We start from the raw sequence: 14,523 nt of genomic DNA, 5'->3' as shown, positions 1-14,523 counted from the left end.
GTTGGTTTCTCTGTTTAAAAAAGGGTACCATGTAGTGATCCAATTATAGGGAAATCATACTCATCAGCATCCCAGGAAGAGTCTACACTCGTGGATTGTAGAGTATAGGGGTTGCTGCTTCAGCTGGCCCAGTCTATGTATGAACTGATTAAGAGCAGAGTCTGCATTGTTGGTGATAAGTTAATTTTCCACTGTGGGGTGTCTTGTCTCTACTCTTGTTTGTGGTTGTCATGGAAAGTATTGCGAGGTGCAGCCAAGGCCAGACTGGTGTCCAATATGGGGACGTAGAGGTGGCTTCTCTGTTATTTGCAGATGATGTCATCCTCTTAGCAGCATCTGTAGCTGAATGTGAAGTGGTTGCAATGAAGATCAGCACCTCGAAGTCTGAGGTCATGGTGCTCTCCTGGAAAATAATGGAATGCCTCCCTGTGGAGGAGTTTAAATATTTTGGGATTTTGTTCATGAGTGAGCAAATGAATTGGGTCAGCAGCAGCAGTGTTGCAGTCTCTGGATCGGAATGTGGTGCTGAAGTGGGGCTTAGTGCAAGGATGAAACTTTATGTGTACTGGACCAATCTACTTCCCTATCCTCACCTATGTTAATGAGACATGGGTAGTGACCAAAATAATAATTTTGCAAATACAAAAAGCAGACAATATCACTCTGCGATAAGATGTGGAACTCTGGAAATCTGCGAAGGCCTCACAGCACAGCCACTGCTCCTCAAAAGACCCAGCTAAGGTGGTTTTGGCATCTCATAAGGAAGCCCCCTGATTGGCTCCCACTACAGCTGTTCCAGGCTGGTCCCAGTGGAACAAGGCCCTGTGGCAGCCCTAGGACCCGCTGGAGGGATTATTTCTCACTGCTGGCCTGGATGCATTTGAGTGTCCTACAGGAGGAGCTGCCGAGAACAGAAGAGTCTGTGCTGATCTTTTCAGCCGTCAGCCTTCATTACATGACATGATGTGTGTGATGCAGCTAAGACATAGTGTATATTGCAAATAGAATTCTAATAATGATGAAACCCCTCTCTCAGTAAGTTTGAATACAACCAAGTGTTGCCCCGGGATGTCTTAAAAAGTTACATAGAAATGTCTAATAATACAGCAAGCCTACAAATGTCTTATTTCATTGCCTCCAAGAACATAGAAACACAACCACACAATGTAAATTAAGTAAATGATGTTGGTATTAAGTCAACTAAGTGTGTGAACAGTGTGATTCACAGGAATGCGAAAAGGCCATTGGGTTTTATTCATGCCTTCAAACATAGCTTTTCGTCAACAGAAATAAAAGACTCCAGCAAACAAATTACTATATTATTTATTTATCAGGCATTTTTAGAAGTACCTAAATTTCCTTTCAAAATATTTTTTCTATAAAACATACAACAAATTCAAGAGAATGCACAGTAGTCTTGTGGCAATGACACATTTGTCTACAATCCTTCTTTTCCTCCAGTCCTAGCTATTCCAACTGAGTTGCAGCCCTGATAAGAAGATAATGTGCATACATAGATCAAAATTATCAACCAGTGAGCCAGAAAATACAATAATATAAAGTATATATAGAATATATATACTTTATATAATAAAGTATATTATATAATAATAGCAATAATAAATAATTGGGAAAGGAGAAAAAATAAGTACCTAAAATATCTTAATAATTTATACTACTTTAACAGTCACTACTTCAGTACCTACTTGTACCCGTGGATAATTTGACTCCGCCCCTCCCTGTCCCTTTTTTCCGCAATGACGTCAGTGCCCGCTAACCCCGCCCCTTCTCCTCCGGAGAAGAACCGTCGCCATTTTGAGTGAATGAGTTTCATTTCACCTCGCCACTGTAGAGGACGGAGAGAACTTCAGGAACGTTTCAGCATGTTTCTCTTTCAAACTGTTAATGGGAATTAACTGCTATGAACTGAAACTCTTCCTAAAACCAATCAACAAGTAGATCCAAGTCAATTAACGCATAAGCCAGTCGAGTCCTGAGTCGATTTTTTTGCACTGAATGTAGTACGTTAGAGGAAATGGCTGTGGAAAGCATGACTGTCCATCCAAACTCCCCAACAGCCAACCACGAACACAACAGCCTTCTCACTGATGAAAGGTCGAGTAATATCATATTTCTATCCAACTATTTATTTATCCTTTGCTTTTTAAATACAAAAAGCACGGGTATTCTTTTGCTTTTTTTTCTTTTTCTTTCAAAGGGATTAAAGTCGACTTTTTCTGGGAAACAAGGTAACGAACGCCATCTTGAAACGTTGCACAGCGCAATCTGGAAGGTCATACCCGAGTCAAGAGAAATGTTCAGATATGTCAGGGATGTGCTCAGAAACGTACCAGAATTTAGAAATCCATTCATTGTTCGAGGCTCTTGCCATCATCGAAGGACTAAATGGCCACTATGCAAAGAGCATCGACCATGTAACTCAGTCTTCCTCATAGTAAAGAACAAATGGACCTGAGTAAACGCCAGCTATTTAACTCCACTCTTCTTAGCTACAGTTACTAATCTAATTTAATTCTTTTTTTTCCTTCTCAAAACGAAGCCTGTGTGTTCTCGGAGACGCTTACAAGTCCAACAGGAATGAGTAACCGGCTAGGTTAAGCTACTTTACATGATGTGGACTTCCTCATCGTTAGCCACGTATGCTATCTGAGGCTAGCTATCTGTAGCTAATGTTAGCCGATAAGTTGTCAAAAGGACCAAGTAAGAAACCGCTCGAATAGCGCAGCGGCCGGCCATTAAACGTGTTACCGACGGCGGCGGTTTTTAACCCAACACGACGGTTAACTCCGGTAAAGTGTAGTTGGCCACGGCAGATTTGGTAGAATTTGACCAACTTAAGCTAATGCTAAACAAAATGTTAGCATTAACAATTGAGCTAGCTAGGTGGCTAGCTGGCGAGTTGCGCACTATTTTTTTCCGCTGGCCAAGGCCCCAAAATATTGTTTTGCATCGTGTTTATTGCTTTTTCAGCCATTAACATTTAGCTTTAGCACGACTATTTGCATAGTATGGAGATCATCGGAAGCAAGCCTAAAGTCAAAAGTACACTTTATTTTTAGCTCGCTATACGAGTTAATTATCTAGTACATTACACTGGCCAACAGTTTCCTCCCGTTCTCTCTGTTATTTTAAATTTTTATTTTATTTTTTTTACTTTTTCACCCGACAATCAAAATGTTCCTTAAATTTGGTAGCTAGATATTTTTTTAACATCTAGATTGTTTTTCTCCCTAGTGCTTCCTAGTTAACTATATTTCCCAATTTTATATAGCTTAAATGTCAAGTTTCGTTTAAGTTACATGTATGTATCTTTCTCTGTATATGAAGTTAAACTGAAATTGGAAATTTTATATTCAGTTTTTAGTGTTTTGTCCAGTTTCAGAAGAAGCATGTATTTCATGTATTTTCACAAACACCCTCTTGGTTCAGTGCATTCCCAAAGTCTCAAAAGCATTCAAGGTCCTAAAAGTGAAGAAAAACACCAGTTTCACAATTTCACTGATTCCCAAATCGTGTAACTTTACACCCATTGCATTACTTATCACCCCTTTATAGCAAACATGAAGTCCAAACAATGGATAAATGTTCAGTACTAGTGCTTTTGAATGGTAATATGGAGATAGGAGAGCATGTTCAATTCATAGCATTGTAGGAGCCATAGTTTCATTGCTCTGTATTGTTTCAAGTCTTTCTGTGGTTTGATGAGCGTTGCTTTTATTATTGGATGACGACGTAAACTTATTATATTAGAATACACCTTAATTTTTTGTTGTTTTTTTTGTCAGTGCCCTAATTACATGGATGTCTTTTTGCTCACAGTTAACTGCATGAGCAGAGAGCCCAGTTATCCAGTCGTTATTTACATTAGTGCCAAGATGACATTTTTATGTTACATGCAAATATGACAAAAAAATATCTAGCAGTAATTTCACACCCATATAATTGTACAAACGTTTGGCTCACTCTAAAACCAAGTTTACAGAGTTTGGCCAACTCTTTGTAACATTTTGTTTGAGTTACTTCAATACCACCCATGTACTATGAATTTGGAGGTCAGTTCACACTTCAGGCTGCCAGAGTAGGTGGACATTGAGCACAGTACAGGGAGACAACCTCACAGTCAAAGCTATGCAGTTGTTGGAGACGAAGATTTATTTGTAGCAGCACAAGTTTTAAATACCTTATTTTTTTATCACAGTTCTAGTACATAGACTGATTAGAGTATTATATAATTTATGATTTTTAAAAGTATCATGTTTCAGATTTTAAGAATGGCGGTGTGTGAAATTTGCCAAGTCCCCTTAACTTGATTGCAGTGACGCAAATACTAGAATTTGCTTTCACTCTGCTCTCCAGTGACTAGGGAGAATAGAAAGGTGATAGTGATTATTAGAAGTGAAGTATTTGAAAATTATTTTGTTTGCTGTCCTAGCTACCAAAGTTGTTCCTAAGATGGTTGGATTTTCCACGATGTGTCTATTTAGTAGGACTGTTAAAATAACAGTTCACTGATATCAGATAATTATTTGTGTGAACCATATTGACCTGTTAGTTCTTTTGAGTGTAAATCAGTTTTGGGTTTAACAAATATTCAGTACCTACATTGTAATGTATTAGTTAGACAAACCTTTCAGAAGTGTACATATGCTTATGGCTATTCAGCAGTTACCTAAGTGTTACTTAGAGGGGGTATAACATGGTTATGCCATAGAAATAGCCTATATTGTTGTCTGAGTGAATTCAGCAGTGAACAGATCACCATTTTCTATTGAGCTGAATGATGGTACACTTTCACATTTGCTACGGGGTTATTAACAGGGATAGGTTTTTTTATACGGATAGTCTGCAGTTGTGAATGGATAGTTCAAGCTATTGTAGATAACCAAAAAACTATTTACTCTTATGAGTTTATATTTTACTATTTTTTATTAAAATTGTATTTAAGAAAAACATCTGTACAGTTTCGCAGGGTAGAATTTTAGACACTCCCGTATTATGTAGAACACTGGACACTCCCAGTCTGACATAACCAAGCTGGTGCATTGCATCAGTCAGTAGGCTAGTAGATAGCATTAGGTAAGTCTTTTAACTCATGCAAACCTGTCCCAATCTGGTCCTGGCCCTTTAAGCTTAAAGAAAGTTTTTCAGCAATATGGCTTTGCTACTTTTTATTTCACTGCAGTTTTATTTTGTAGAGGTTTCTGGATTGAGTCTCTAGTTTCAGTGAGCAGAACCAGAATTTATGGATGTTAATGTGCGAAGGCATTGCTGTGGATTCTCTGAGCTGTGAGATAAATGGGAAATAATACACTAATGTCATACAACTATGTAGTAAATGTTACTACACTCTTACACAGTCAAAAGACAGCAGAGCTAATCAGGGTAGTCTGAGCCAACCTCAGAATATCCTGTCTGCAAGCTGACAGCATGCAAATGATAGTATGTGTTAAAGGTGGTGAAAAGGACCCTTAATCACACCCTTAAACCAACTGGAACATAACCATGTGTGCAAAACGAGTTTAATAAATCCATGTCCATAGCAAATGTTTACATATGTTTACCTAACAGGTTTACATAACAGGTATCTGTTACTTCCTTGGGTCACACATCTGTTTATAATCTCTTTCATGCAATGTTTATTTTCTGCTTATAAGGATGATATTTCCTTCGGGGTAATTGTAAGGAGATGTAAAAAATATAAAGGAAACTCTGATCTAGAAGGTTGTTTCTTTGGGTTTGGGTTTCTGTTTCTGTTTAGTGATGGCCAGTTGTGGTATGTATGTATCTACCAGGCAAGAGGATGGTGAGCTGGAGGAGGGTGAGCTGGAAGATGATGGAGGAGAGGTGGAGGTGCCCAGCGCCGAGGGCCCAGAGCTGGAGGAGAAGCCCCGCCGCAGCAAGGAGCGGCACGGCAGCGACTCGGACGACGACAAGGGCCACCGTCGCAAGAGAAAAAAGCGAAGGGAGCGGGAGCGGGAGCGGGAGAAAGAGAAGCGGAGGGCCAAAAAAAGGCGAAAATCAAAACACAAGGTGAGTGTGCATGCTTACGCAGGGTAGCTGGTGCTCCACGTGTTGGAGTCTGTCCGCATTGTTGTCGAGTCTGATTTATCTGCATGTGTTTGTGGCAGCGGCATGCCTCGTCCAGCGACGATCATTCAGACTACAGCGATGACTCTGATTACAGTCCCAGCGAGAAGAGGAAATATCGGGAATACAGCCCTCAGTACCCACCCTCAGTGAGTGAAACTCCTTAATTGTTTTTTTTTGTTTTTTTTCCTTCTTCTTCATGTCGAGTCACTGTAGATGTGGAAGCCATGGAACCCCAGTATCCAGTTGGCTGGCGTCTTAATTGTGATCTGTGTTCCAGTCTCACGGAGGCTACCCCCCCCCTCCTCCTCCTGGTCATGGGGGGCCCATGCCGAAGAAGGGCAGCTATATGAAAATGGACAAGCAGGGCTACGGCGGCTACGACGAGTATGATGAAGAGAACTATGAGGGCGAGGAGGACGAGGACATGGGTGAAGATGACTATGACGACTTCACCAAAGAGCTTAACCAGTACCGCAAGGCCAAAGAGGGTGGTGGCGGCGGAGGGCCGCCGGGCAGCCAGCGTGGCAGAGGTAACCGCTGTCCTGGCAGGACGAGAATGCCTCTCGCGTGCCACCAGGGGAAGAGCCACTGTGGGTAAGGCAGTTGGTTATGAGTGCTGATGGTTCTGATGTTACCCTGCAGGCGGTAAAGGGCGAATGAAGAACCAGAGAGGCCGGGGCAGAGGAGGGATGAGGGGTCGTGGGGGTCGAGGAGGAAGCAGAGGAAGAGGAAGAGGCAAAATGGGAGGAGAGAATGAGGAAGGAGACGGCATGTACGGAGATGAAATGGAGGTTAGTTCCAGCTCACAAATAGCTGATGGTCATTAATCTTTCATGTGTTTACAAATGACTGATGGGTTGGGTTTTTTTGGCTGTTGCTTTGATAAGACCACAGACTGTTTGAAGTTTTTGAAATTTACAATTGTACTTCACAGTATGGTGACGACGACTATGACAACATGGGGGACGATGATTATGATGATTACTCAAAAGAACTTAACCAGTATAGGAAATCCAAGGATAGAGGGCGTGGTGAGTTTTAAGTGCACTGTGTACCTAACAGTAATTTGTTGAATTAATTTTAGAACGCAACAGGTATGCTTATGCAAAGCATCTTATCTGTTTGTTTATTTGCAGGTGGTAAGGGTGGGCGGGGTCGTGGACGGGGTAAGGGAGGTAGAGGCATGAACCGGGGCAGAGGGAGGAATCGAGGGAGGGGCCGTGGAGGAGACCAAGGCCATGATGAAGACAACAACGGAGATATGGACACGACGGTAAGAACCTGAATCAGCCCACAGCTCACTAGAGCAGACGTGCTCAGCTTCAGCTCTTACCCGACACTGCTGGTCCATTCAGTCAACGTTTGTGGGAACACTTGAATGCCAAAGTCAATGGTTTTTACATATAACTTGGAGACTGATCCAGGTTTTTGTTGACATTCCAATCCTGTTTGAAGTTAGATAACTTTATCCTGATTACTTGGCTTGTGTATGTTGAGGTATACGTTTGCAGCAGTGGTACGTTGGAAGTACGGGTGGAGAGCTACTGCTCTGGTCAATCCTCTTCTCACAGAACACCAACAGTAAAATATGAGTACTTATAGCTCAAGAGTACTATGTATTGTGTAGGATGGAGGTGGTGGCCAGAGGAAACATGACCAGGATAAACACGGCCAGGACAAGAAAGGCAAGGCCATCTGCAAGTACTACATCGAGGGCCGCTGTACATGGGTAAGCGTTCAGATTCATTTGACCTTAATTATTAAATTAATTATGCATTTTTAGGCAGTGATAGTTTGGTTAAGGTCAAAAATAGGCCACTGTGTCGACCAAATGGTATAATTAATTTAGTTTTTTTCAGTGAACCTTCAAAAATAGGCCATTGTGTCAACCAAATTGTATAATTAATTTAGGGTTGTTTTTTTTTTTTTTTTAACCTGACTACTGTGGTTATTGTTAACTCTGTGATTGGCAGGGTGAGCACTGCAACTTCAGTCATGACATTGAGCTGCCTAAGAAGAAGGAACTGTGCAAGTTCTACATCACTGGCTTTTGCGCTCGGGCTGAAAACTGCCCCTACATGCATGATATCCTGCTATAGTTGGGTTTTTTTTGTCGCCAGCCATTATCAGCTGTACCATTTGTTAATGGACTGACCAAGAACACCTTGTCTGCTAAAAAAAAGAAAGAAACAAAAAATGTTTTCATAGGCAAGTTGCTGTTATGGGTCTGGGCTCAGTAATTCATCCCCAGATTGGTGCAGAATATTCCTTGACTCGAAAGCACGGGACTTCCCATGCAAGCTGTTCCACACTACAGGCAACTGTGTGAACGGAGATGACTGTATGTTCTCCCACGAACCTCTGACAGATGACACAAAAGAACTACTGGATAAGGTGAGCCCCTCTATCAGGGAAAACCTACATCACGTGTGTTGCTCTTGCTTTCTTGCTTCCAAAGCTGAGCTGTTTGCCGTTTGTGCAGATGCTGGCTGAGGATGCTGAGGCTGGCGCAGAGGATGAGAAGGAAGTGGAAGAGCTGAAAAAGCAAGGCATTAATCCCCTGCCAAAACCCCCGCCTGGAGTTGGCCTTCTCCCCACACCCCCAAGGCCTGTCCCAGCCGATTCTTCTACCCCCATGGACTTTGGCATGACTGGGCCCCCACCACCGGGCAACATGCCCCCTAACGGTCCTTTGTGTCCCGGCCCTGGCCCTGGATCTGGATCAGGTCCCGGAACTGGACCCTGTCCTGGACCCCCTGCACCTTGCCCAGATGGAGGGTCGTACCAGGGATCACCAAACCCAAATGGTCCACCTCCACAAGCCCTGGGTCCTCCGCCTCCCTGCGGGGGCAACACAAGCAAGAAGATCCCATCCCTGTTCGAGATTGTCGTGAAACCCACCGGACAGCTGGCACAAAAGCTGGGTGTCAGGTCGGTCCTCTCTCTTTTCTCACAACAGCTATTCAGTTGCATATTTTTGTTCATGACCTATATATAAATGTTTTTTAAATTCCTGCTGCTTGATGCTTTTAGAAATGACTGACCATTGAATTTGTTACTTTGCAGATGTCCAAATACTGGTGCTGCTGCAGCAGGCACTGCAGGACCTCAGGGCCCCACTCCAGGACCTCCTGGTGCACCTCGTTTCCCTGGGCCAGTGCCACCTGGACACTTGGGGCCCAATGGGCCTCACGAAATGGCCCCCATGGGTTCACCGAACATGAACCAAGGTCCCTCAGCAATGATGCAGAACTTTGGTTCAGGAGAAGGGCCGTCGAACCCAGCCATGATGGCCCCCGGCAGCGGACCTGGTCGCAGTTTTTACGATAATTTCTACCAGCAGCAGCAGCAAAGCATGGGAAAGGAAGGGGGAGGCACCGAGGGTGAGCTTACCTTCCGAGGAATAGCTGTCCAGACAAATGCATCATAGCATATTCCCATCCGACTTTGCATTGCTAAATATTGTGTTGTGTAAACTGAGATATTTAATCTTATTGCATATATTTCTGCCTCTGGCCATAGGTGATGGCTACAAGGGAGCTAGTGGAAACTTCAGTGACATGTCCTCAGGGAACCAGAGCTCTGGGAGCATGGAGGGCCCAGCCAATGGAGGCTCAGCAAACCAGTCCGGAATAACAGTCCCAGATTTCCTGCCTCCAGCGCAGCGTGTGCTGTTTATGAGGATCCAGCAGAAGCAGCAGGAAGAGGAGGAGAGGGCCAGGAGACTGGCCGAAGGAGGCGCAGAGAGGGATAACGAAGGTACAGCCAACCACATCAGGTCCCACCACCCATGCTCACCCATAGCAGTGAAAACAAAAAATTACCCAGATGTGACAACTCTCTCGAGCACCATCTTATCACAGCAACACTGGTATTTTAAGGATTGTAAAAGTACATATCAAAGTGTCTATCCCTAAAATGTTGAGATTGCCCAAAGGATGTAATGACAAATGTCACATTTAATCAAAGATTTGATCACTTAAGCCTGTTTCAGGCTTTCATGTTAAACTGGAGTTGGCTTGTTATAGGTGCTTTCTTTGCACTAATGTTTAATATTTACCAAATTAGATTCTGTGCTAATTTTCAGTAAATCCGCATGACTTCAGCACACTTCAAAGGGAGCAGAAATTCAGCTTTGTTGTTACAATACATTCGACTTAAAAATGCATAATTGTGGTATGTATATACAGTCTTTTTTTTGGAAGAGGCAGCTCCCATGCAGGAAGCAGCTCAAGGACCCAGTTCTGTGCATGACCCTGTGCAGAACCTCTAAAGCCTGTAAACATGCTTTGGTCTTCAGAGTTGTTTTCACCTTAGTGCTCGACTAACAGATGGCACAATTGGTCATATACACCATTTAAAGCGGATATCAGGGACAGGAAACCAAATGTGAATAATCATTTAGCTCTCGGGTGTCACAGGTGTTGTCTTCAAGATCTCTCCAGTGTAACTTTTTTTTTCTTACACCAGCTGCATAATGGGTTTCATAATCAGTATGTAACAACAAGGCAGTAAAATCTCTGAAAGTGTGCAGCTGCTGTGGTCTATCTTGACTGGAGATTTACCTGTATTTTAGATGGACAGCTTTAAATAGTATCTTCCCATTCTTATTAAACATTCTGTGGTCTCTTGTGTGTTTCAGGTGATTCTGCAATTTGGTATTCTAGCGAAGATGAAGATGGTGGTGGCAGTGTCACATCGATTCTCAAAACTTTACGGCAGCAGAGTCAAAACCAGGGGCCCCAGAAGCCTGATGGTGCCCCCAGCGACCCCCGTCTGCAGAAGGCCCAGCCGGTGCAAGCACCCAGCAGGCCTGCAGACCCCAGGCTGGCACGGGACCCCCGCTTGGCACGCGCCCCTGACTCTTCTCAGACCCCCGAGCACAACCCCTCTTCTTCACCATCCTCCTCCGCTCCCGCTGACCCCCGCCTCGCCCGGCAGGCCGCTGCGCCCAAACCTGAGCCCCCGCTTGTGTATAAGCCCCCACCCCTGGTCCCTGCTGCCACTGAGGAAGAGGAGGGGGAGAGGATGCTGAGGGACAAGCATGTGCCCATCCCTCTGGATCCGCTGATGGGCATGGCCCTGCGCGACCCCCGCTCCCAGCTCCAGCAGTTCAGCCACATCAAGAAAGACGTGGTGCTGACCAAGCCACCTTTTGCCAAGGTGGTGCTGTGGAGTCCCGAAGACCTCATCCCCGTCCCCATTCCCAAGCAGGACTTCCTCCCACTGCCGCCCGGCATCCCGCCAGTCACTTCTATGGATCCGCGGCTGTCACGCGCCCAACAACAGATCCACACGGCCATGCCCGCGCCCGTGCCAGCCTCGGCCCCCCTCGCCGAGCAGACTGGCCAGTCCGCCTCCTCCTCCTCATCCTCCCTCCCGGACTATGAGCTGCTCTCTCGCATCCTCAAGACTGTTAACGCGACCTCGTCCGGTCCCTCTCAGTGCCCTCCACCACCGGCTCCACCTGCATCCACCCCCTCCGAAAAGCCCGTAGACCCCCGCATGGCCCGGAAGGCTGTGGCTGACCCTCGCCTTCAGCCGCAAAAATCTGCCCTCAAGCAGCCTTCGGAACCTCCAGCTCTGCCCGTGTCGGCATCGTCGTCTGGCCCCCCTGCCCCAACCTCACCTACGCCCACGATCGCACCCTACGACCCGCGATTGCTGTCGGCGGGAGGGGCCGGGCGAGGAATTGGAGGCGGCAGCGCAGGCGCGAGCAGCAGCGTCCTTAGCAGCATCAGCCTGTATGACCCACGGACACAGGGCTCGGACAAATCGGAAAGTTTGGAGCCCACCACACCAGCCGTCGAGCCCAAACCCGCCGACGCCGCATCCGCCTCGGCCAAGCCCAAGGCTAAGGAGCCGCTGTTCGTCCGCAAGTCTGCTCTAGACCAGCCCGAGCCGGACAAGGGCAGTGGCGATCAAACCACCGATCGCTACAACAGCTACAACCGGCCTCGACCCAAACCCTCGCCCTCCCCTGGCTTGGGTGCTGCCGGAGCCCCTACTCCCGGAGGGCCCTCTCAACCCAGCCAGGGCAGTTCTGTGGGCACCGAGCAGCCGGCGGGAGTCCACAACCTGCCTGTGTCCACACTCTTCAGCGTGGTGAAGCAAGCCAGCAAGCCCAGCGGCACGGGCAGTCCATTTGGGGGCAATAGCCCCGCGCAGCCGGATGCTGCTGAGCAGGACAGTGCTTCGCTCAAGGATGTTTTCAAAGGCTTTGACCCTACAGCCTCGCCCTTCTGTCAGTGAACTCGGACACAGAGCTTTAAGGCTTTCAGGAGCGTTCGGCCTCGGCGATGCCTTATGTGCAAGGAGAGTACCGCTGCAGCACCACGTTCCACATCACAGTATTCACACTTCTAAGGACTTGTGTTTGGGATGGAAGGGAATACAATGAGAATATAAGGTGAAGCGGGGGGACACACAAAGATAGCTATAAAAATATATGTCTGTTTTAAAACCAAATGAGAACATTTAAGATGTATTCATTTTAAATTCTTCTCAAAGTGTAAGAATAAACCTGGGCTTTCGAAAGGAGATGTGTTTTTTCATTAGTCTGTGGCCTGCTGTCAGTAGGCTCTGGTTTAGTGATCTGATTGGAAGATGACCCATGGTTTAGTGATCTGATTGGAAGATGACCCATATACACTGCCATAGAGCACCTCCAGCCCCTCTCTGTGATGGACCCCTGTGGCTCTATGAGAGATCTTCTCATAGAGCAGAAGGTAGATGGCAGGGGCATGTCACTATCCCAGTCCCCTACGATCGGCTCTGCAGCAGGACAAATCCATGGGAGTATGCACTGCCACTTCATTGCTTTAACAGGACAATGTTAGCAACGTTGTGTTTCTGCATTTTGTCCCGTCGGCGATTTAACTTCTTTTAAACTGTTTTAGCTCTCCAGTGGTCTGTGCTTGGTTCAGCTGAGGACCTTGTTTTGCTTTGCTCTCTTTTTCTTTCTTCTTTTTAAAGGCTGTTTATGGGTACCTCCCTTATGCTTGGGGCTCTCAGCTCCCACTCCGAGTAACAAAACTGTATAACTGAAAAACCCCTCTGTTAAGTGTTTCACATGTGAAATTTTAATTTATTTTTTATACTTATGAGAAATCTGCTTTTTCTTTGTCCACATTGTAGTAGAATCGAATCATTCTATATACATATTTGTACAGTATATAAATATTTTTTCCCACCTGCAGTGTAAATGGACTTGAGATATGCGAGAGAGGTTTATGTAATGCTTTTGTTTTTCAGTAAAAGAACTGTTCTTCCCATCTTACCCTGGAACATGAGATTTTTCATGAGGACTACATAAGAAAATCAACTTTTTTGTTTGTGTTTTGTTTAGGTTTGCCCCTGGGAAAAACTGCTTTGTATATTGAAAAGTGTCCATATTTGACAAGAGGTAACATTTTGTAACCATTCAGTGTAGGTAAGGTTGTGAAATATTTAATAAAGGCAACATCAGATTGAACAAGGTGAAGGTCTGAAACTCTACTACATGTGTTTAGTATGGCTAAGAATTCAAGTGATTGTTGCACATGGCCATCATTCATCTGACAGTATTTCTCTTCCTCTTTATCTTTGACCCGTATACGTGTCATTTCCCAGTTTCCGCAGCCGTATGCTCCCCCATTCGGATCAGGGGTTACACGTCACTCTATTAATGTCTGTCACAAATTCCCAGCAGTACTCAGTAGTGCATTATCACCAATCGCAATTAATGACCTGTCTAACTTTAAAACAAAGACATTCCTCAATAAATCAAGTTTTCTTTGGCATTGATTCATTTGCTAAGAGAAAAGCATTTTAAATTGCTTCTACACCATGGTTGCGATGGCTTCCCAGTTCTAGCCACTTTCCATTGGACAGACAAAAATCAAACCATCTGTTGAGCCTACATTTGATAATTAAGCTTTTTAACTATAGCAATGCGGTTTGGATATCAGGTTCAAACTTTGTTGTAAAAAACAAAGTAGTTTGGAGTTTCCTTTGCATGCAATAGACATTAAGCTGTAATTTATTCAGAGCCTTTCCACACCCTGTACCACTCTATGTTTGCTGTTCCAGATTTTTATGAGGGAATGATAATTTTAAGCAAAGGAATTTGCCTGGAGTAAAAACAGCTACATTTGGTTTATGAGCATATAAAGTGTTTTGGTTGTCTAGTAGAAACTCCAGAACTGCAAATGTCTAGCATATAAGGATTCTTTTTTTTTTTCAAACTGGTGCTTGTGCTGCAGTCGTTCATGTTTCTTCATTCCAGATTTAAAAGTACTGAGCACAGCCTTCACAAGATTTCTCTGGTATTTATTTTTACCCATAATCCCCTTAAGGCAACGTTACATGGAGGGAAGGCTCGAGTATATATAGCATTCTTGATCTCCTTACAGTTGAACTGGGTCGGTCAGA

General features: G+C 44.7%; 1 protein-coding gene and 1 long non-coding RNA gene across 2 annotated transcripts; one reads left to right on the top strand and one right to left on the bottom strand.

Annotated features, from left to right (window-relative positions):
• Window positions 1-1,307: 1,307 nt before the first annotated feature.
• Window positions 1,308-2,998, bottom strand: LOC113569704 (uncharacterized). Its single transcript, XR_003409822.3, has 3 exons — window positions 2,352-2,998; window positions 1,707-1,846; window positions 1,308-1,489 (listed from the first exon to the last, which is right to left on the bottom strand). It is a non-coding gene; the product is annotated as an uncharacterized LOC113569704 (long non-coding RNA).
• On the top strand, window positions 1,810-13,590 carry zc3h4 (zinc finger CCCH-type containing 4). The gene is made up of 14 exons (XM_026997693.3): window positions 1,810-2,115; window positions 5,814-6,051; window positions 6,150-6,257; window positions 6,389-6,641; window positions 6,754-6,902; window positions 7,046-7,142; window positions 7,248-7,384; window positions 7,739-7,840; window positions 8,085-8,196; window positions 8,396-8,505; window positions 8,594-9,042; window positions 9,178-9,494; window positions 9,634-9,870; window positions 10,754-13,590. The coding sequence occupies exons 1-14, from the start codon at window positions 2,036-2,038 to the stop codon at window positions 12,361-12,363; spliced, it is 3,999 nt and encodes a 1,332-aa protein (XP_026853494.2). The 5' UTR covers window positions 1,810-2,035; the 3' UTR covers window positions 12,364-13,590.
• The last annotated feature ends 933 nt before the right edge of the window (window positions 13,591-14,523 follow it).

The sequence above is a fragment of the Electrophorus electricus genome, chromosome 17 (assembly GCF_041902795.1).
Source record: "Electrophorus electricus isolate QZ-2024a chromosome 17, ASM4190279v1, whole genome shotgun sequence".
Classification (NCBI taxonomy): Eukaryota; Metazoa; Chordata; class Actinopteri; order Gymnotiformes; family Gymnotidae; genus Electrophorus; species Electrophorus electricus.
The sequence above is the reverse complement of the archived record's forward strand: the minus strand, read 5'-3'. Positions and strand labels throughout refer to the sequence as shown.